General features: G+C 51.7%; 7 protein-coding genes across 7 annotated transcripts; 4 read left to right on the plus strand and 3 right to left on the minus strand.

Moving 5' to 3' along the window:
• Positions 1 to 3,134: 3,134 nt before the first annotated feature.
• Positions 3,135 to 5,766, plus strand: SCP_0605050 (hypothetical protein; the record flags this gene model as incomplete). The annotated part of the gene is made up of 5 exons (XM_027759638.1): positions 3,135 to 3,257; positions 3,310 to 4,161; positions 4,221 to 4,460; positions 4,525 to 5,029; positions 5,294 to 5,766. 5 exons carry the CDS (start codon positions 3,135 to 3,137, stop codon positions 5,764 to 5,766), a joined length of 2,193 nt encoding a protein of 730 aa, XP_027615439.1.
• Positions 5,767 to 6,683: 917 nt separating this feature from the next.
• SCP_0605060 (hypothetical protein) lies at positions 6,684 to 6,857 on the plus strand (the record flags this gene model as incomplete). Its single annotated transcript, XM_027759639.1, has 1 exon — positions 6,684 to 6,857. The coding sequence occupies one exon, from the start codon at positions 6,684 to 6,686 to the stop codon at positions 6,855 to 6,857; it is 174 nt and encodes a 57-aa protein (XP_027615440.1).
• A 536-nt stretch (positions 6,858 to 7,393) lies between these two features.
• Positions 7,394 to 8,693, minus strand: SCP_0605070 (Iron-sulfur protein; the record flags this gene model as incomplete). Its single annotated transcript, XM_027759640.1, has 6 exons — positions 7,394 to 7,672; positions 7,759 to 7,844; positions 7,910 to 8,176; positions 8,228 to 8,374; positions 8,421 to 8,556; positions 8,622 to 8,693. The coding sequence occupies 6 exons, from the start codon at positions 8,691 to 8,693 to the stop codon at positions 7,394 to 7,396; spliced, it is 987 nt and encodes a 328-aa protein (XP_027615441.1).
• A 606-nt stretch (positions 8,694 to 9,299) lies between these two features.
• SCP_0605080 (hypothetical protein) lies at positions 9,300 to 12,445 on the minus strand (the record flags this gene model as incomplete). The annotated part of the gene is made up of 7 exons (XM_027759641.1): positions 9,300 to 10,695; positions 10,749 to 11,224; positions 11,278 to 11,573; positions 11,626 to 11,844; positions 11,899 to 11,904; positions 11,960 to 12,036; positions 12,093 to 12,445. The coding sequence occupies 7 exons, from the start codon at positions 12,443 to 12,445 to the stop codon at positions 9,300 to 9,302; spliced, it is 2,823 nt and encodes a 940-aa protein (XP_027615442.1).
• A 461-nt stretch (positions 12,446 to 12,906) lies between these two features.
• On the minus strand, positions 12,907 to 13,211 carry SCP_0605090 (hypothetical protein; the record flags this gene model as incomplete). The annotated part of the gene is made up of 2 exons (XM_027759642.1): positions 12,907 to 13,004; positions 13,061 to 13,211. 2 exons carry the CDS (start codon positions 13,209 to 13,211, stop codon positions 12,907 to 12,909), a joined length of 249 nt encoding a protein of 82 aa, XP_027615443.1.
• Positions 13,212 to 15,254: 2,043 nt separating this feature from the next.
• On the plus strand, positions 15,255 to 16,008 carry SCP_0605100 (hypothetical protein; the record flags this gene model as incomplete). The annotated part of the gene is made up of 4 exons (XM_027759643.1): positions 15,255 to 15,309; positions 15,369 to 15,456; positions 15,503 to 15,731; positions 15,784 to 16,008. The coding sequence occupies 4 exons, from the start codon at positions 15,255 to 15,257 to the stop codon at positions 16,006 to 16,008; spliced, it is 597 nt and encodes a 198-aa protein (XP_027615444.1).
• A 549-nt stretch (positions 16,009 to 16,557) lies between these two features.
• Positions 16,558 to 17,816, plus strand: SCP_0605110 (hypothetical protein; the record flags this gene model as incomplete). Its single annotated transcript, XM_027759644.1, has 5 exons — positions 16,558 to 16,987; positions 17,063 to 17,227; positions 17,279 to 17,386; positions 17,443 to 17,563; positions 17,633 to 17,816. The coding sequence occupies 5 exons, from the start codon at positions 16,558 to 16,560 to the stop codon at positions 17,814 to 17,816; spliced, it is 1,008 nt and encodes a 335-aa protein (XP_027615445.1).
• Between the last annotated feature and the right edge of the window lie 4,698 nt (positions 17,817 to 22,514).

Consider the following 22,514-nt stretch of genomic DNA (forward strand, 5'->3'; position numbering starts at 1 on the left):
GTCTACTCAATGCCATCATGTGCGGCGTCATCCTCCGTCATAATCTGTATAGAATATGTTTGCTCTCTACATGTATGCATCGTGCTAATTACTGGGAGGTCAACTGAGCCTCAAGAAGTTGAAATTTTACGAACCTAGTACGAACTTCAATTACCATATGTGGGTACTTCGCGAAGCCTCGCTTGCGAGTAGGAACGATCTTCAACAAGTTCACGAGGTGAGCTACAGATCGCAAGATGCACACACTTTTGGAATTCTAGGCTGCAAGCTGTCTCATTGCATGCAGCACGGCAAGCTTCAAGACACTGTATGCTAAGAACTCCTGTCTACTGGGAGATATGAGATGCACCCGTTCCACGCGCTGTGATCTTAACCACCACCACTGTTGCTATCGACATCTTTCACCCTATACTCAGCATGACCCATCCTCTTTTTAATGTGCTTGAGGAGCAAGTAATGTTCTCACTGACTGACCGGCACTTCGAATGGCAGCGCCTCGAGAATCTGTTCTTCACTCCTCTGCGAGGTGGCCACTCACTCTGCTGTGTCGATCTCCAATACCCAAGTATGCAAAAATTTGAACACTTACTGGCCGGTGCATTGTTTGAGGTTGAAGGACAAATTGCAGTTCAAGATTGCTTTCTTACTGCTCACGGAGATGAGCACCAGTTTAGCGAGGATGGATGTAACCCTCCTGTCTTCTCGTGCTGGATCGAGCTGCTTCCCAATGTCCTGTCATATGTGCACTGGAGAAATGCCATGCGAGCAATCAAAATTATTGCAGCGATCAGCATGCCGGCCCCACGCTCGCTTATTCACACCATGCGTCATGTTCGCTCAAGTTCAGAGCTCAGCTTTCAGCAGCTTCAGGTTGGATGGCATCTATTGATCGGCCAGGTGTGTAAATTACAGCCTCTGCTGTGGCAATGTCTGACAGACATTCTTGAAAGTCCATCACGGAGGACTTTCCGCTATACAGTTTTGCTGGAAACTGGATCATTCCAGCGTCAGTTGCAGAGGTACCATTTGGAAGGCGGGTTCAAGCTTTGTTCACACTTGAGGCAGCCAATGACCATGGAGAGGAGTGTTTGTGTCCACAACTGATTAGCCTTGCAGAACTTTAAATCCACTTCATTCTCCCTTGCCATATCTCACAGCTACCGTCGACGTACCACTGATGTATTGCTATGGATGAAATAAATAGTGGCCTGTTGTATACTAAGAGTAAACCAAGATATACCGGATAATATTGAAGACCGAAATAGGCGGCATCCTGCCCGTTTCAGAGAAATTCAACAAACATAGCCGAACCCTAGGCTGACTGGCGAACCCCTGAAGCAGCAGCCTCCACTCTTGAACCGGTACCTCAATGTCGACCTTTGAGCTGCGGACTGTGATTGCACAGCTGAAAAATACCCTACCGCCCTGCGATTCGAAGCGACGCAACTTCGAGGCTAAATGGAATGAGAAGGTCAGCAGTGTATGATGATATTCATAGCATAGCTCCCAACAAATCTCACTGATAAAAATAACAGGTCAGCAAACGAGTGAGAGCCTGGAGGAATGCCCGAGACTCTCAGTCTCAATATGCAGCACAATTAGAATGGGAGGCTCACATTTTCAAGTACATCAACTTCTTATACGACCAGGCAAAATCCCATGGGAATGCGAAGAGGCAAGCTGAACACAGCCTGAGAACAGATGTTCCACTCTTTGGGCCTCGTTTTGTGCCACTGACATACCTTGTACTGCAGAAGCGCAGCGCAACGCCAGAAGTAACACCAGACACAGCGTACCTGAAGCCTGTTACTGTTGTGCACCCATTCTACTTCCCGGAGCTCACGCAGTGCCCACGGTGCAACTCGAAGGATGTCAAGTGGATCCAGTGGGCTGGAACTGGACACTGTGAAGTTCACGGCCTCTTTCGAGAGGAGACGGCACTGGGATATCAGTTGCGTTGCACAGAATGTAAGACGAAGGCGGGAGCACCCGACAATGCAGATGACGATGGAACTTACTGCTTCACTACGATGAGTCACCTCTTCTGGCAGCATCAAGAGCACTGGCAGATTCCAGGTGTGTTCAGCATGCTTCAAGCAAAAAACTCAGCGACAAAACTGATCCCGGAATCAGCGAGCATCCCATTCTTCCTCAAGTGTTGTGCAGTCACGCACAAGTTACTTGACCTGATCGTTGAACTGCGCCCCTCGACAATGGCAGCAGGGCTTGCTGAGAACGTGAAATGTGAGTGTGAAGACAGATTATTGCTTCCAGAGCTAAATATCAGCTGTATCTATGTCCGCCAGAGCTCCATCTTCTTGAATATCACTGGCAGAGACGTACTTACCTGCAGTACTTTCAGCTCTGACAAACCACCAAGAACATGAGCTTGGTATCACCTCGACCTCTTCAGAATTTTTCAAGGCCAGATGAAGTCATTGCTGGTTACAGCGACTGTTCAATCACAGACGATTTGATCACCGATATCTACAACAAATTTAGCGAGAAGACGCGCAAGGACGAATCTGAAGCTTACCTTCGCACGCTAAGTGGTAAGCACCTGCTTATGTTCATTCGTGATATCCACTATACTATCATATCTAGCTACAACGATCTCTCTCGATAACACATTCTGCGCAGCTGGAAAGGCCAGTGTAGTTGCAGTGGTAGAGAAAAAAGCAAACCGGGTGAAACTCATGAAGGGAGGCATCCTGAGCGTGCTTAATGAGCTCAACGAGATAATCAGTTGGGTATGCATACATCTATTACCATCAGCTATAAAAAAAATTACTCACCCTTTGCACAGCGTTTCTGTCAGTCACAGTCAACATCAGAGATCACGGAGCTCCTAACAGGTGTAACTCAACATTTGGAGATCCTCAAGGTCCCGCATCCACTCTTGGCAGTCGTTGATAATTGCTGTCACGTCCGCAGTGCAATCAGTAAGCCTCTACCAAATACTGATGTGGTGCTTGATGTATGGCACTTCACGGGAAGGTGAGGGCATTGATCAAGCATGAGTGGTGTTGCTCAAACTCACAGTTGGGTATAGATATCTTGCGTGTGTAATTGGGGGCACTAAGAATCCACTGCGCAGCGCAGTAGCCCAGGATCTCATTGATGCGATCCTCAAGATGACAGCTGATAAGCACAACCGCGCCATTTATTGGAGTCGAGAGCACCAGCAGAGACGGCTCATTGACGCGTACGAGAGGTGGGACAAGCATGGAGGAGTCTGGAATGCAGCAGCGGCGAAGGTGAATCCAAGTCCCATTGTGCGCTTGTGTACCTTAGCTGAACAGTGAGTAGACGCACGAGGAGCAGCTAGGGCATGTCCAGAAAGGATGCCTTGCACGCGCTCATCAAAATGTTGCATCAGACGGCAGCCAAATTGAAGGCTCCCACAAAGGCTGGAACAACCTGCAGCGATTGCATGCCAGTGGCCTTGAAGTTCTTCTTACTGCACTCGGCCACGATCACGTCCTGCGGTGGAACATACACATAGTCTCAGATTGTCAGAGAGACCCACTAGATCCGTTCTTAAGCTCTACACACAGGTCACACCACATCCGATTGGTAGACAGTGTCGCTAAGCTGTGGAACACGTTACTCGAGGATGAAGCAGTCAAAAAGTTACGAGGTCTTCGATGCCTACCAGAGATGCAAGCCATTGACAGCGGTGAGGTGTTCGGGCTTATTCAGGCACAGTATGCGACAACATACCACAACCTCACCTGCAGTAGCATCAAGGCTGAGCCGGACGAAGAATTGCTCGATCTGTCATTACAGGATGAAGTGCAGGCATGTTCGATACTGGAGGATCTCAGTATCGATCCGGTGTTGTACCCACAGCTAGCTAATGACTCACCAGTTGATGCGGCAGCCCCACCGTTCACCTCTGAATCACACACTGACAATCCGCTGCTAACTCAGAGTTCACCACTTAGCCCTGCCCTCGCCACAGGACCTGTTGCATCCGTTTCAAAGCAGTTGGCTCCCATCAGCAGTCTGAGCTCGATGCCGCTTGTGATCGATCTGAGCTCAGATGAATCGGACACAGCCACCATTCGACACAGCTCAAAGATGGAGTCAGCTGTGCAGGAATTGCAGGACCAGGATGTGAGAGAGGGTGTATCAGAAAGGTGGAAGGGCAAAGCGAAGGTAAGAGTGCGGCACTAATGAAGTTCAACACAGAAGTGACACTAAAATTGCTGTTCCAGGATGTGGAAGGGCCACCGTCTACTGCACCAGTGCCGCCGACTTCTCGAAGCATGCAACTCAAGAAAGTCGACGATATCCAGGATGTCGAATGCGGAAAATTTCTTCCTGGTGTCGCTTTGAAGAGGAAGGCTACCAGCGATATGATGCCTCAGCAGGCAGACACAGCAGGTCACGGAAGCAAGAAGGTGAGAGTGTTAGAGTCCATGCAGGCAGTGCCCGGAGTTGCAGTAAGCATTGCGGTAAGTGCACAAATGGCACATACATCTGTCGAAAATTATTCATGGAAGTGTTCTGAGTCCTTAGGAGTCCACCACACACATGAATAAGTCAAAGTCGACAACCGAGAAGAAGAAGAAAGCATCGGCAACAGTCCACCCTTTTTTCGTGGCACAGCGGTCTGCCGGCAACAACAAGCCTGCACGCCGCTGTGCTGAGTCGATGTCTGCCGGAACGTCTGAGTCCGCACTCATTCTGGCTCAGGTTCTCCCGCCCTTGCAGATTGACGGCCTCACACGCTCACAGAGGATCTTCTCTATTTCGACGGAAATCAATGCGGCCTCGCTGAGCATCTCAACTGATGCTGAATTCTACCTCTTTATGGACATGTGGGCAGAGCATAAGTGGGCATCGTTCAATATGTCCCCTTCCAAGTGGGTTGCAGCAGCCGAAGCATTCAATGCGTGTCGCGAAGTTCTCAATGGGCCACGTGGACTTCCGATGATCAGGAAGACTCCTCGCGCCCTCATGGACAAGCTCGGTGAACTGAAACTGAAGGTCCTCTCTCGCATCAACTCAAAGAACTACACCTGTAAGTGCAACTCTTGTTATTCCACCACTGTAAATTCCTGCTCATGTCGTGACTTGATAGCAAAATGAATGAACTCCGATGCATTCTGGATGAAGCATTGCCTGGCGGTGACGCTGTTGAAGCCCGGTAATGGAGAGGGCAAGATGGTGAGTCCACCTCACACACCTTTCAACCAACAGATGTCTGACATTCCGACGTTGAATATTTAGCGCAAGACGCACACTTGCACGCGCTGCAAAACGATCATGTGGCCGGGTCTGAAAGGTTCGCACGAGAACCACAACAAGTCATACTGCGCCGACGGTGTCATGCAGAAGCCGAAGAAAGTCGAACGGCATGTCAACGGTCAGGCTCCGGAGATGTTTATGGAAGATCCTCCCGAGTTTCCGCAACCACGCGACATCTTCACTACTGGGATGCACTTCCATCTGGACATATTCTTGAAGACAATCAAGCACATGTACCAGCAACTGATTGTGCAGAAGGGATCCGGCGGCGACCTTTCCATGGAATATATCGCGTTTGCGGGGCTGCTGTCGAAGCGGCTGAAGGTGCACGAAGACGGCATGGCTCTTTTCGAGCTGTACGGCTCACTGGAGACGGCTTCCGCTTCGCGCTGGGTCAATTCAATCATAGAGCGCAATGGCATCAAATATCTGCGCGTCGACTATCTTCGCGATAATGCAGAGGCCGCCGGGAGCTTGGTAGTAGCGTCGGCGGGCAGGGAGGACCTCTGATATGTGTTCCGAGAAGTGTTCGCAATTTTCTGCAGTTTCCCATGACCTCTTCATACTCTAAAATCCCTCTTAAATGTTTTTGTACTCTTAAATACTCAATCTAATGCCATTTGTCCATATGTTCTCCTGGTAAGCCCTCGTCGAGCGCGATACCACCTTCTGCTGAAAAAATGGAGGCAAGCACGTGACCACGCGCGACCTTTTCAGCTCGGATTAGTCGGGTCATTTAGGGTTAGGGTTCAAATTAGTGAGATTGGTCTTGGACCAATCCTGGACCAATATTGGTCGCTCCTTGGTATCGCGGTGTAGCCCTACACAGCATCACATAGTCATGTGATTTTTTCCTGATAGTGTGCAACAAATCCCAAGTCTTTAGATGAGGCTGAGGATGCTGATTTGCCCTGCAAATGGACTGGAACTCATGGAATATTTATCTATCATCATGTTCTGCCCTAGCGAGCATCTTCCCTATAGTAGCACAGTGCAGTCAGGCCATGAGTGCACATAGTAAGCACCCGATTTGGCCTGCTTCGCGCTCCAGAAAATAACACCCGCGCTAGGGTTTACACGCAATTACGCTCGAGAAAAGCTCGCTTCCATTAGTCTCGGAACCAGCCGTTCTGTCAGTGCGGGCCCCCAATCGGAGAGCGAAAAACACCTGCACAGCCCGCAGACAGAACGTCTGGTGAAATTCATATAGGCGGGGGGGGGGATTGTCACATTCACGTGATCTTGACGCGTCTTTCTGCACGTCAGGCGTGTCACGCGTCGCGTCTAGAGATGTAGGTAGCAGGTACCATGTCGTAGTACACAATATACCCGGACCTTCTGCATGATACCCGGACTTGCTACACCAGAGTCCTATGAGTTCTGAAAACCTCTATACCCTATTATCAGAGCTTAATGCTGAAGATCCCATGCAGGATGATGAAGAACTTGACGACCCGGACTGGGATGAGCATAGTGCGGACTCATCTGATGATGAAGACGAAGACACTGACAATACACCTGGGCACCAACAAGAGCCGAGTGATCCACCGCACAAGATTCGCACATGCAACTTCAAGGACATAGAAGCAGAATATGTATGAGGGGAAGATGTATCGTGATTGCTACAGACACTACACAGAAGACGCGTACTACTACACATCGCCCGTAGGACACGTCGCCCTGATGCGCTGGTCACGAAGTGTGACAATCCCCCCCCCGCCTATACGAATTTCACCAGACGTTCTAGGTGGTAGCTGTGCATCTCTTTTTCGCTCTCCGCTGTCAGTTTCACGTGATGCCCTGCTACCACCAAACGTCTGGTTCCGAGACTACGCTTCCATAAGCTCGGAAGAAATCGGGTGACGAGTTGGGCCAGCCGTCTCACAGCGTTCTCCTCCTCTTAGTCCTCGTCCTAATCCAGTCATTTTCGATAAAAAGGGTAAGTCTCATAAAACATATATCACATGATCTTCTAAAACATAAACATGGGATGTAGGAGCGAGAACGCTGTGACGACGGATGGTTTTAGGAGCCTGCTTCGGACCTCGCTCAGATAATATGGATACTCTGTTGCAAAGAGATGTCACTTGTACGTAACAGGCATAAATGATGTAAGCACGCCTATCCGGCACAGCCTCTACTTTAAAGACTGCCAAACGCGCGAAGCAATATCATCCATCGTCGCCAGCCACTGCTCTCTTCCTCCGTCCGGTACAGCGTCTGCGCTCGCCAGGGCATACGGGATGCCTTTATCGCCGCCACTGCTCACTCCCGGGACTAGAGGGAGCTCTCCGAGTACATCGACGCCAAGGCGAGTAGCAGTTGCGCGGAAGGATTTGGGAGGGCCGAAGAGGTAGTGCGAGGTGGCACACGAGGGGCATATAAAGTGTGACTGGTTCAGGAGTAGGCCGATGATCTAGTTCGGAAAATTCAGTACTTCAAGAAGAGCTACATGGGGGTAGAGATAAAGCGGGATTAAGGATATGGAATATGAAAACGCACAGGTACGGAAATTTTCTGGAACATGGAAACACCCTTGCGCACATCTGTCAGTGCAACATCTTGAGGTGTCGATACAATCACGGCGCCTGTATCCGGCAATAAATATCAGCATTATCAGGACAACGCCGCATTAGTGGACGACGCTAGTCACCATCGACATTTACCAACTGCCCTAGTGTTAGCGGGACGTCGCCTGTGCCAGGAGGCATATCAATGACAAGCACATCAAGCCCAGGTCCACCTTCATTGTCTCTCCAATCCACGTCGAAGAGTAGCTGCTGCACCGCTTTTTGCACCATCAGGCCGCGCCATACGACCGGGGTATCCGCGCTTGACTCTGCACCAGCTGGGCGGGGAAGAAGAAAGCCCATCGACATGCAAGGGAGCCCATGGTTCCGGAGAGGAATAATCGCGCCCGCTATATGTGCTTGTCAAGGTTTGATTCGACAAATGGATGTAATGAACGTACCGGCAGTAAGAAGAGGATCATTCGCACTCTCGAGACCCATGAGTTTTGGTACGGAAGGTCCAAAGATGTCCAAGTCAAGAATGCCCACTCTAGGTCGCCCACTAAGCCCCGAGTTCTTGGACATTGCGAGCGAGAACGCAAGATTGACTGGGCATGCATCAGCAGGTGGTATTTGTTTGGGTTGCTGGCATACCTGCAACCGTGCTCTTTCCCACTCCACCCTTTCCACTGGCTACCGCAATAACTTTCTTCACATGAGGAAGCGACCGCTTCTGTATAGGCCCTCCTCTCCTCGGGATTTGCGGCGGCAGTCCTCGGTTGGGCAGACCCTGTACTCAAGCCTTGTGTCAAGGTATGGCAACAGAAAAGCATAATAGTCTTCACATTTGCTCACCAGCGGGTTATTGTGCCTCACGCGTGCAGAGGTTGCAAAGTAGCGCCGGAGGATGGCGGACGGAGACGACATGGTCGCCGCCCTACAACTAGCCGCTGCCCGACGCACAACTTCGATCCGTCATCTAGATCTGCCCAATGAAGCAAGCCTGAACGTTGATACTGTCCCTTGGGTCTGGTGGTCGGGACTTGGAAGCATGCTGTGCGCTGTATCGTATATCTATGCCACATAATTGGCTTGCTGATGAAGTTCACGTTGGGTTGGAGGTTCTTGATGGGATTTCGTATACTGTGCTTCGGAGCGCCCTTGTTCTCAAAGGTTGCCAGGCACTTTGATGGGCTGGCCGCCTGGCGGATGATTTTGCAGATTTTACTGCAGTTCCCTTTCACTCAACCCAAATGTGACCTTTGACGTCGGGCATCGCCATCTTCAATGCTAAGCAAGTAATCACTGCAGTAACAGAGGATTGGTAATCTTCACACTTGATCCACACATTCCAACTTGTAAACGAGCGAAGCCTGCGAAGACTTATATCAACCTCAGTGAGATCGCTCGTCTCGGAATCTGGTCTACATTGATACAAATACATCCACAGTGTAGCTAAACAGGAACAGTGAACACAACAAGCCAGAAGGCGAAAAAAATACTTGGAGAGGCCCAAAGATCGTACTCAGTTTATCAAGCAAATGGATCATTCTCCTCAAGGGCGTCTTCCCCAATCATGCCCGTTTGTTCCTCGACGGCATCTTCTCCGACCAGGAACGTTTCCTCATCGGGAACCTCTTCCTCTTGGACTCTCGCCGGGTTAAGCTCCTTCTCGTCAATCCAATCATAACAATGTGACCCAACTTTCCAGTATGGCTTGAGGCGGCGAACAAAGGTGAGATAAACATCAGCTTGTCGCGGATGTTCGTCTAGGAGATCTCTGCCACCCAGAAGGACCGCATAATGATGCTTGTTGTCGACCATATCGAACACTTTCTTTGAATATCCGATGACGCTGATAGGGTAGCGGGGATGTACGCCTCTTTTGTGGTGAGGCGATCGGCCCTGAACGGTGAAGCGGGAAGGTGTGGAAAGTACGCCCTTCCTGCCCTTGTCTGCAGAAGCGTTTGGAGTTTGGGATAGTGCCGTCTTCGAAGCCTTGGTCTGCACTCCCAATTGCATAGAGATTGTTATGTATGGCCTATCGTCCACCCTGCGACCCTTGGGGAAAAATCCTTTGCCATGTCGAATGGTCGCCTCGTCGACAACGATGACCTCCCTCCTCTCCTTGTTGCGTACTTGAATCAGAATTCCCGACATAATTTCCTCGCACAGCTTATCGTCTTGAAGAACTACGGGCACGATACAATCGATCACGTCCTGGTTCGTCGAGCACTGGATAGCCATTCCACGCACGACCGCGGCGTACGCTCCATAAGAGGTCGACGAGCTCTCGTCACCGTTCCTCGCGAAGTGGGTGAAGCGCACCTGCGCGTGCTTGAACGCGTCTTCAAACTTCTTTCCGCGAGAGTCGTTGTCGGGACAGCTCTGTTTCAAAATTTTCAAATTCTTCGGGCCGAACAAGGCCTCCAGGAAATCGAAGAGATGCACAGACCGGCTGAAGGATAGATCAACTTGGTCGCGCTCGCAAGTCTTCTTCGCCGCTTTGTCGTAGGCTTGCACGAGAAGAAGTCGCATTACGAGTTCTCCTTTCTCTCCTTTCCCGATAAGACCATCAACGACGAAGTCCGCGAGCTGTTCGGGCACCGTTCGTTTCAGTTCGTTCATTGCTTGGGCAGCAGCTTCGGCTAGAATTGGCTCCGATGGGCATCCTGATCGAACGTATTCACGGTGTTTGGGAACACTGTATGCTATGCGCATATTCGCTTCAACCAATTGTGCCTCCATGCTTCGAGAGACTTCTCGCGTTGGCTCAAAATCTAGAAGTAAGCGTGTGCTGAGGGCAGCCAGAAGACCACGCTTGCTCTGGTCAATGTCCTCGGTGTATTTTTCCATGCCCATCAGCTTCATCCGTGCGAGCTCCAACAGCCATTTCTTCTCAACACCGCCTCGAAGTTGCGCACTCCAGCTGCAAACAGAGCTCAGATCGGCTTAAAATCCGCATGAATGAATAGCGCTCACAGAGGTCGGCCAAACATGGCCATAAATCCAATATCGGCAACTTCAGCAAGAGTCTTCTCCTTGGTGCCAAGGATAGGTTTGCCCTCTGGCAAGCAATCAAAAGGTAGCTCTGTATATGGAGGCTGAAGAGGGTCGCTCAACCCTTCGACTACGCGAGCCGAATGGTGTCTCTTCTGCGGAGGGGAAAACTTGGTGAGGTTGGAGTTCGTCGAAAGTGTGATGCAAAAGATGGGCAATGTTCTCAGCTGATTCAACGCACTGCATAATGCGTCGTAGCGATTCGTCTCTCCGATGTAAGCATCTGATAGTGAGTGCGCCTCGTCGAAATACAACACGATTCGTAGATCATGTCGTTCCGGTTGTCGATTCGTGAGCCGGTTAACCGTCTCTACCAATGCTTGGCCTTGTTGGATGGCATTTTGAGCGTGGTCTTTGAGATTTTTCCCAATTCCCGCAGGCTCACGTTTTTCGAGCCGCTACATCGCCGCATAAGTGATTATTCAGGAACGTTACAGAAGCATGAACTTACCGAAACAACATCGCTGTAAAGAACTTCTCGCTGGCCATTGACTTCTACAGAGTCTTGCTGTGGGTTGAGATATTCTCGCCAGGCTGCCGCGAGCTCCCGAGATGACTTGTACTTCTTGCGGTAGTGTGGCATCCTTTGGTCAAGATGTTCACGTACCACGATGAATAGCTGCTCAAAAAACTTGACATATGCAGCAACCACATCCAATTTGAACCACTCCGATTCTTTTGGCGAGTTGCTGCAGACATCGAGGAGATGAGCGCGGATAGCATCATCGGGGTGTGGGAAGGGGTGCCCTGTTGCGTTATCGTCTGTGATTTGGACATGTACAATAGCAATGATCCTCACCACTTTCGACATTCTCCTCTCGGACGTTGAATGGAACGGTGAAAACAAGACTAGCCAGCTGATCTACAACTCGTGATTTCCCAGTTCCCGAGCTCTGAATAATGGGGACGTAGTTGGCATACCCCTGGTCCCCGCGAGTGCGATTCATTTCTTTGATGGCATCCAAAAGCGCTACATGCGCGTTGCCAATGTAAGGACTATACCACGCGGCCATTGTTGCTAGCCATGGACATCAGCAGGCCTCCAAAGCATAGACAGTGGTACGTGGGTCACCTTGCTCTGAACGAAAGCACATTAATTTTAGGGAATGTAGGTAATTACAGGAAGGATTCACTGACTTTGCATCGTGATAGAATAAAAACGCTGATTTGCTCCACCGGTGGTTCGACGAAGGATTCCTGGTTGTTCAGTCTTAAAATGAATGGTCAATTGGAAAATAGCATACATGTCAAGACGTACTTAAGCACCGAATCTTGGAGAAGTCCATATCTTTCAATGCCTTGCTCAGTTCAATGCGTAGCTTGCCGTTCTGGCACAAGTCCTCCAAAAAGTTGATGTCGGCAGCTTCTCGAATTATTTCTTGTTTGCACGGGTTCATGATCGTGTGTAAAAGAGCTGCAGCAGAGAAAGCATTGTTTTCTACCAATTCTGTTTCGATGCCACGGCGCTTGGACACCTTCAGCACCTCAGCGTCGAAGTCCTTGTGTTGTTGTCGCGTGTATGGGTCATCGACTAGCTCCAGTGTGTCTGAGGCGGTAGACTTATCACTTCGAGAGGATGAAGAGGTGAAAGACAGAGATTCTGCACGATTCAGAGACATAATGCTGGAAGGAGGTGAGGTTGAACGTAGGTAAGTTCAAGTTATGATGCGCGCCACAACCGCGAGCGTGCACGCTCCACGTGACACCAACAGGCTGGCCCGAACTGAACTCTCTGTGGGCCAGTGAGATCTCGCGCACAGCGGCTACATATCTTCATGGCTTAGAAAAACATCTGTTAACTCTACTATGTACTGCATTTTTACAAAGCCCCTCTGACGAAGACTCATACTTGTCTATCGTCTCGTTGGGGCCATTCACGAAGTCCCTTGCCACATTGTCGCATCCCCGGCCGGGGCAGCTTCAAGCTTCAAGTTCGGCTGCATCAGGAATGTGAGTGCTGGTGCCCCACCTGGCCTGGTATACGCATGTGCTGGCAGGCGCACCGTGCTACGCCCAGTGAGCCGATATTGAAATCGCCAGGATCGATGACCGTGACCTTGTGTGCGGCGATCAGGTCTGACTATATTATAAGGACGTTGCAGAGCGACTCCACCTTGATATCCCACTCCGGATCCAGTCTTGCAACGAGCGACTTGGTGAAGCCCTCGGAGTCGATAGCTGCGTAGATTTCCGACCGTCAATGTACATTTACTCCTCTCGCCAGCACGACTCACCTGTCTTTGCTGCCACGTAGTGTGGTGGAACCGGAGCACCTATGAAAACAGCGATAGAACCGTTCTGCAGTATTCTACCCCCCGTCTCCGCCCCTGCCGCAGCGGCTGTACCACGCCCATGCCCGCATAACCTCTCCTTGATCGCCCTCATCTTCGCCCTGTGATCTGAGTCATCGACGTTCAACACCGGTCCGCGTGTTGTAGACCCTCCAGTGCTCAAGCACCCAAGGTTTCCGCATGAGATCCATTCTTTCTTCCAGGTAGGAAGACTGGAACACCTGCTCTCTTACCGTGGCTTGTCGGCTTTTATACCATCGGTCTCATCCTTCTTTGACAAATTGACTGTACACAACTTTCGTGGCAGCACAAAAGCAATGGAATATTCATGAACATGAGTGATACATACCCCAGGTCGCAGGCCATCCCGTCATACACGAGGATCCCGCGCCCTACAGGCAATGCTGCCAATTCATCGAGGACTGAAAAAACACGCTAAGAGCGTAGACCAAGGATAGACATCGTGAAAGTCCAAAAGAAGGTCGGTCGGATGTCGCATAGCGCTAGAAGATAGCTCGAGACGACGCTTACCACAGCTTGCACACCCAAACGTTCCTCCGGAAATTTCCAAGCAAGTCCTGCGCAGCGTGTCCAACGACTGTCCGAGAGTACGGCACCGTGAGTTCGTAGTTTGTAGTGCTCGGGCTCCTTCCAGAAGACGAAATACGCCAATAGGACCATGCAGCTTATAGTACGTGTTCAAGCGGCAAATTTTTCCGCAGAAATGTCTTTAGCTTCGCATCGGGGGAGTTTCTGGGAAAATACGCGCTACATCGTGAGTCTATAGGCGAGGAACTATTTGCATCGCTGAATTGCGTCAGGGCCACGCTCGACATAAGGCCTGCAACGGGTTCATCCTCGAGGCAGAGCTTCCTGAGGACGGAGGGAGTCCGGGTTGGCTATTGAATACAGGTGGTGGTCCCAGACCGCCCCCGAGCAGTGTATTCAAGGACTGCCTCTGTTGTTTTCCGACCAGACAGAAGGATCCCCCACGCTCGTGCCCACACCGGCTGCCTCTCCGGACACTGCGAGACGACGAGTGAAGAGAGGGAAGTTTCTCCTGCGAAGCTCTCGGACAATTAGGCTACGGAGAACGGAGGATCTGGCGGTACGTACTGTGCCCAGGGAGGGTTCAAGTGATATATACTCTTTTTTCTCAGCTCTCGTACAGAGACTGCTTGGAATACCATATGTGACCAAGTACGGGATTAGTCTATTTAGAAACCCCCCGGGGGAAAATAAACCCACCTTCCCCCGGAACCGCTGAAGAGAAAAATGCGAAGATGGAAATACCATCAAAAAAAGATCAATTGACGCCAACGACGGCGCCAACCATTGACACCGAGTACCGCGCGTCCTTGACAGGGCGGACCGCGTCCGCATCGTCATTGGAGACGATGAGCAATGACCAGCCGCCGAATTTTGGTGTGTGCTATCTCTTTGGTTCTGTGTGTCAAGATGCCCACTTGATACAAAGCCTTTTCATCTCACCTTAACAACAATGGGACACCACTACTCGACGCAATAGGCGATAAGCGGCACCCGATGAATGACATCGGAGACACCGACGCACGCCAGCGCGCGGCGAATGTGTGCGCCCTCGCTGAGTTCGACAGCGGACCCGGGAGACCGCTGGTAAACATTGACAGGTGAGCGTCTTCGAATTTTTTCAGAGCCATCACGAAATTACCAAAAGCAGGGGGGGTTTCTGTGTAAACCGGGTTTCTGTGTAAACCGGGTTTCTGAATAGACTAATCCCCAAGTACGGTTTCTAAAAATGGAGCATTTGTCTTCTTCCGTCTGAGCTCGCCTCTACTCTTCCCAATTCTGCGCAGAGAACCGCTGGTGGCGGTAACGGGGTCTACAAACTCGTCAAGAAGTGCGAGTCTTTCTGACAAAGGTGAACGGACGACGACGCACGTGCCGATGACATCGTCAAGGGAACGTGAGCGTGAGAGTCAAAGGGGGTACAGCCCGCTCGCAGGCGCCGTTATTTTTTCTCCTCATCGACGTCCACGTCCACCTCGACGACCTTGCGCCTTGCACGTCTCTCCTTCTGCACACACACACTCCTTACCGTTCCTGCACGCGCAAGCCCGATTGTTAATTACATACCGCCCCCCTCCACGCCGTAACCATGTTCTCTACCGCAGCCTTCCTCGCCCTCGCCGCGCTCCCCTTCCTCGCCAGCTGTGAGTCTGCAGCTGTAGTAGTGTTATTACCGGCCCTGCTCATGTTGTGACTCTCGCAGCCGCGTTCGCGCAGACCTGCGACCGCTCGTACACCGTCCAGGCGGGCGACATCTGCGACAGCATCTCTGCCGCCAACAACGTCTCCACGTGTGTCCCGTCCCCATCTCTGCGGTCACCGCTGACTCTGCCGCAGGTACCAGCTGGCGGCGTGCAACCCGTCCATCGACGCGACGTGCGACAACCTGTACGCCGGCGAGGTGCTCTGCCTCGGGTACCAAGGCGAGGACTGCAACACGACGTACGTCGTCAAGCTCGGCGACGACTGCGCTGCGATCTCCACCGCGTACTCGATCAACACCACGGTGTTGTACGAGAACAACCCGCAGATCGACGCCGCGTGCGACAACCTCTACGTCGGCGAGGTGCGCGCCCCGCTCTTTTCCCACTGTCCCACGGTGTTGATTCTCCGCGCAGGTGCTCTGTGTCGCCGGCACGGAGACGGTCGTTCCCCCGCCCTCGGGGTCGGTGGTGCCCACGACCATCCCGGCCACGGCGACTCCTGCCTCTGCTACGCCGACCGCGGCGCCCGCCGCCACTACTCCGGCGCCGTCGCCAAGCCCGAGCGACGACGGCAGTGACGATGGCACGGACGACGGCGACGGCGACGACTCGAACTTGCCATACTGCGACGAGCTCTGAGCGCTGCCCGCGCGACGCACGCCTGGAGGAGCAGACTTTGTTTGTTTGGTGTTTGGATGCCGCTCATGCGCCGCGCAGCCGGGGTGCAGGTCTCTCTGGCTCCGCGCCCTTTCGTAGTACCCAGCGCATTAGCGCTCATACCGTCTGCTCTGCGTGCCGTCCCCCCTTTCCGCTGCCACTACTTTTTTTCCCTTGTTACGTTCGCGTTCTTTCACCTTACATCCCTTCTTGCCCTGTATACCCCGCTCGCGTGGTCCCCCTCCGCGGAATTGGAAGTTTTTTCTTGCTGCTGCCGTTGACCGTTAGTTGTTTATTGGCCGGTCGGTTAGTCCTGCGTACATAGCCGCTTCGTACTGCGTATTGTCCCTTCGTTACTGTGCATGCACGAATTCACGCATGGCATGGATCCTGAGGATCCTTTGCATCTTAAATTTGTTCTGTGCGAGGACCGAGAATGAGACCTTGTGGTGTGACGTCACTGGGCGCGCCGAGCCGTCCACGCGTCCATCCCTAAAGCACACCCTCTCAGCCAACTCATCGCTCCGCGTAATGCACGCCCTCCGCAGTCCCCGCGTACACGCACGCCCGCGAGCGCAAAGACCGCACAGGTTCGCATCTGTGTCCCACCGCGGCCTCATCGCGCTCCCGCCCTCCACCGCCCACCGCCCGCCCCTACCCCCCCACCGAAGCCCGCACCTCCTGGACCCGCTCCTGGACTCGCTGCTCGCCCCGCACCAGCTCCTCACACCCGACGTACGCACTGCGCTCCTCGCCCAGCTGTTGCGCCCAGTGCGCTTTGCGGCCGCTGCCCCGCGCGTGAAAGAGGATGCAGAGCAGGAGCAGCCAAAGCAGCCCGATTCCCCGTCCGCGCACTCAGCCTCCGCACACGACCAGCACCCGCCGCCGCCCGAGAAAGAGGAACCTCCACCGCCGCCGGAGCCGGACGCGGTCTCGGACGCAGAGTGGGAGCTGCGCACAGGTACGTGGTGCCCCGCCGCTGCGCGCATTGTCCCTCAGTGCCGGCGAGGCTTCTGATGCTACGCCAGCCCCTCAGGCCGGGCGATCGACGTCCTGCACCGCACGCTGCCCGACTTCTTCCGCACGGGGCTCGTCACCTCCCCCGCAGACGAGGTAGGGATCTACAGCCCGCGCATCCGCCTCGCGTACACCCCCGTCGTCCCCCTCCCCGCGCCCTTCCCCCGGACGCTCCACATCGAGGGTGCGTCGCCCGCGCGCTGTCTCTCTTACCGCTAACGCGCACGCCTCGCAGGCCTCCCGCTGTACCTCGCCTCCTCCGTCTTCGTCCGGCACACCCTCAACGCGCTCTACACCGACCTCCACGTCGAGCTCCGCGGCGTGCGCGTGCACGGCCCCCCTGGTACGCCCTTGCCCTTTCTCGGGTGCGGATGCTGACATTCGCGTTCTCGCACACAGCACCGCCCGCGCCGGACGATCCGCAGAGCGCACCGCGCAAGATCCGCGAGAAGAGCCTCATCATCGGGCTGTGCGTCACCGGCGCCGTGCGCGTGAGCGGCGCGCCCGGCGGGTGGCAAGTGTGCGTGTCCTCTCATCCCCGTCCCCCTCTCCCTTTCCGTCGTCCCCAGCTGACTCCTCTCCGGTGCAGGAACTCGACGTACGCGTTCTCGCCCCTCAGCGGCCTCGTGCAGACCCACACGGTCGACTCGATCGAGCCCGCGCCCCACCAGGCCGTGTTCGACGCCCTGCGCGCACTCGGCTTCGGGTTCGGGCCCGGCGCCGGTGCGGGGCCCGTCGCGCGCTCGGGCGGAGGCAGTCGATGCGGTCGATGAGGGAAAGGCATTGGAAGGACGTTATACGCGGCTCATTGTACCTTGTCCCGAGTGTTGTGCTCGCATTTGTTTATCACCCCCGCTCACGCTCACAGATACGAAAATTTTATCCACGCTCCCCGAAATGAACCGAATGCATGACCGGTATCGCAGCGGCGGGTTCGGACGACAACGTTACATTTGAACGGGAGGGCACAGCACGCAGTACAGGAGTCGAGTACATAAATACGAGAGCAAAAAAGCACGTAGCTACTGCGACGCGGGCAAAAGTAAATCAGACGATATCGGCAAAAGTAGCATAGGAGACAAGAAAAGACCATCGGATGAATACGCAGTTACGAAGAGCAGATGAGCGTGGCGTCACAACTGCGTAGACTCGAAGATGGTGGTCGAATGGTGAGCTGTCCGCACGAAGGTGATGCCAGAACGAGGCAACTACCTGGTATTTGAGAACCAAGGCGACATCAGTAAACATCGATACGATCAAAAGTTGGAGGAAGGACGCACACCGCTCGCTTGCCCGTGCTGGAGCGACTGAGTGCAGCAGCCGGCGCAGCAGACGGACCTAGTCTCCCAAAGGCAGTTGGTAGCCACTCTGCTTCAACCTTCGTGCCCCCTACTCGCGGCCCTCGCCGCTCTTCAAGTTCGCAGATGTACCGTTCTCCTTCCTGGCTGTGCCTTTTGCTCATTCCTGTAACTGTGGCTCGCTGGCAGATGTTGAACGATCTCTAAGGAAGAGGATCACAGCGCGCGGGGTATTCAGCGGGTGATGCTCCACCGTGTGTGCTTGGTTCCTCGGGATGACCATGGGTTAGCATAGCCTTTCTCATGTGTGAGTGTTCAATAACCCAACATTTGCTTCACACTTTTTTCATTTCTACCCAGACCTCGGGTGCTTCAAGGTCTGCTCGGAGTCATGCAATGTCCGTTAGGTTCATTTCCTTCAATCTGCCTCAGATGACAAGTGTTCAAGGAGAGGCAGCACACCCAACATGGCTCCTCCATCTTCACTGCCCAGGTTCGTGTCCATGCCTACTATCACCTTAAATGTCTCATGACTGCACCATCTACCAAAGCCATTCACAACTGGAACAATTCATTCCATGGAGAAGGTGTCAATCAATTTAGCATACCCACAGGCCTGTGCTTCAGGTTTGTATATTCCAGTGCTGATGTCCACTTGAAGATTAGGACACTTGACTTTTGCAAATTTGAACATGACTTTGAACATGAATTCCTGGTTGTGACTGTTGTGAATGCCACTACACAAGATGGCAGTCTTTTCATTGGGTTTATTTTAGTGAAACAGCATGGTGGTGACCATTTCCTGAGTTCTGGGTCTCGTATCCCCTCATCCCCCATTGTTGAATGTGGTTCACAAGTGTTGACTACTGACTCATCCTCCTCTCCATTTGCTGCCATTCAAATTCTCTCTAGACTGGGCACAGCTGCCATTGACATCTTCTCTATGGCCAAGAACCTCAATACGTTGTTTCAATTTACCAGTCATGCTGGCCCTGTGGTAATCTGTGTCTCTGGAAGTCCAGAGAATGACTGTAATTTGCTTGCCACCCTTGTTGAAGCATACATAGAAACACACGCTCACTGTCTTCACTATTGCCTCCCTCAATTTAGCTGCTACTGGTTCACAGGTGTTGTCTACAAGCTATTGACAAACACTGTGATTGAATTCAGTTCAGGTGAGGATCTCAAAGTTGTTTCTGTGCCTGGCAACATTGAACTCCAGGTTATTGCTGACACTGTTTCATGGGCCAAGGGCTGAAATGGACATGGTAGTATTATAAACTGTAAGGTCATCTCTCTTACTATTATCTAAGAAGATGCAAGTGGGGGAGATGACCTGACAGTTCATGATACCATCATAGCCATTCTGGTCCTTAGCTTGCGGAACAGCATCTGCAACCACTTGAAGTTTCATGTCGCCAGGCACAGGAACAACTTCAGGATCCTGGCCTGGACTGAATTCAATCATTGTGTTTGTCAACAGCTTATAGACAACTCCTGCGAACCAGTAGCAACTCGTCTGAGGGAGACGATAGTAGGGATAGCAAGCGTGTGTTTTTATACATGCTGCAACAAGGCTGGCGAGAGAATCATGGTTATTCTCTGAACTTTTAAAGATACAGATTACTGTGGAGCCAGCATGACTGGTAAATTGTAATAGCGTGTTGAGGTCCTTGGTCATATAAAAGATGTCAATGGCAGGTGTGCCTGATTTGGAGAGAATCTGGACAGCAGCGAATGGAGAGGCAGATGAGTTAGAAGTCAAGGCTTGTGAACCATATTCAACAATGGGGGATGAGGGGATATGAGACTCAGAACTCGGGGAATGCCACCTCCACGCCGTTCCACTAATATGAAGCCAATAGGATGACTGCTATCTGATGCAGTGGCATCCTCAACAGTTGCAATCAGGAATTCATGTTCGAAGCCATGTTCAGATTTGTAAAAGTCAAGTGTCCTAATCTTCAGGTGGACATCAGCACTGGAATGTACAAACCTAAAGTGCAGGCCAGTGGGTATGCTAAATTGATTAACACCTTCTCTATGGAATAAATTGTTTCAGTCGTGAATAGCTTTGGTATATGGTGCAGTCATGAGACATTTAAGGCAATAGTAAAAATGGACACAAGACCTGGGCAGTGAAGACAGAGGAGCCATGTTGGTCATGCAGCCTCTCCTTTAACACTTGTCATCAGAGGCAGATTGAAGGAAGTGAAGAATGTCCAACGGACGTTGCATGTAACTCCATCAAAGCAAGAGGCATGCACCAGCAAAACCTAAGACACAGGGTAGGGGGAGGGGGGGCATCCAAGGCCCTTAATCAGAAATTATTTCCATCTAAGAAACTGCTAGTAGGATGTGAGTGAAGGCTTATTCTCATGAGTTTCATGCTTACAGTTGAAACCTATCACAGAGGAGAGCTTGCAACATGTATCAGAGAATGCTGTTTGGCCAGCGATGAGGGGTGGGGTTGCAGTCGGGCACTTAGTAGGTGTAATGTTGGGTCACAGAGGTAACAAACAGGTGACATACTTATATAAGCCTTTTTTGTAACTTCTCTTTATGGCAGCCACCTTGCATATATAGGGCATGGGAAATTTCCACAGGGGGGACCCTTAAAAGTCCTTAATTGGATTTTCTGACCTCGTGTGTGGAATTTGATTTTTGCATGCCTCTTGCCTTGAAGTGCCTGAGGTCTGGGTAGAAATGGAAAGAGTATGAAGCAAATGTTGCATTATTCAACCCTCACACACAAGACAGGTTATGCCATCCTGAAAAACCAAGCACATATGGTGCAGAATCTCCCGGTGAATACCCCACGCACTGTGATCCCCTTCCTTTCATAGAAATCAAGCCTTCATGTTGGAATTTCCGAATCACATTGTAAATGTCACGCTTTTTTCTTAAGTCACGTTAAAATGCCTTAATGCATTTGTGACATTTTGTGACAGTCACGTTTTTGTCACAAATGCATTGAGGCATTTAAACTTATTTTTTCCCATCATAGCGTCTTTCTGACCGGAATTCAGACTAAAATTTCCTTGTAAGGCATCACAATGTGAATTTAACGTGACTTAAGAAAAAAGCATGACATTACAATGTGATTCAGTTCCGACACAACATGTGCCAGACACAGTACTTTCACTCCTCCAATGCTGTCTGCCTCGGGGCCATATGCACAATTCCCTCAGAAGTGATCACCCACTGCAAGATGTTGCCCTGTGGGGATGGAGAACCTCAATGTTACCATCTCTGGTGCACTGCTGTCAAGCCACCACAAATTTGACCCATCATCTGACCACTTGATTTGGTGCCATTAATACTATGTTTTGGTGTCCATAATCCCTTCTTGGAATTATGTTATATGACACTGTCTGCAGCAGCCTCAAATTGTGCATCAGTCTCTAGCAAATACAGTGCTGCCACACTCTCCCGAAGAGAGAGGGTTCACTCGTAATAGCAATGTGCTGGCCTCGCATGAGCCTAATTCTTTGATACCGAAGTTGCGAAGTTGAATACATCACACAGCTCGATTACCTCCAAAGAAGTCTGAACCTCGGTGATGATCATGACACAGTATGTAGACCACCTCTTTGCGCAGGATATTCCTCCGACTCATGTCACGAATACGCTGCAAGATTGTGGCAGTCAACGTGCGCTACCACTGAGTCGTCCGATGCACACAGCTTTTGACACACTCGGATACACTCTGAGACTCATCCTGCCATCCATGAAATTGCTACGAGCTGATTTCTGAGTGGCTTTGAATGAGGATCATGCCAGTGGCAGACGAAGGTGTTTCGAGCATCTGGACACAAACGTATACAATACGGCAGGCCTCAAGGCCTCAGCAGCTACGTGTGTCTTTGTGCCCAGAAAAAATGGAGGGCATATGCATACTCTTCTGTGCTACCTTCAATTCCAAGAGCTGTATCTGCTCGATTGAGCCACCATTTTCAACGCAGCTGCACGTTCTCGGGCACCGGGCGATACAATTGCGGGACCCGCACTCGGGAGTCAGCAGCGCAGGCGAGCCATGGGTTATTGTACTTGGTCTCGCAATTATGCTCATATTACCACCACTCCAGCTTACATCGTCCCATAATGAAGTGTTGCGACACGAAATATGTACAAGACGAACAAATGCGACGCGCGCCCTGAACGGTCCAGCCG

This window comes from Sparassis crispa (genome assembly GCF_003851025.1).
Source record: "Sparassis crispa DNA, contig_000005F, whole genome shotgun sequence".
Lineage (NCBI taxonomy): Eukaryota > Fungi > Basidiomycota > Agaricomycetes > Polyporales > Sparassidaceae > Sparassis > Sparassis crispa.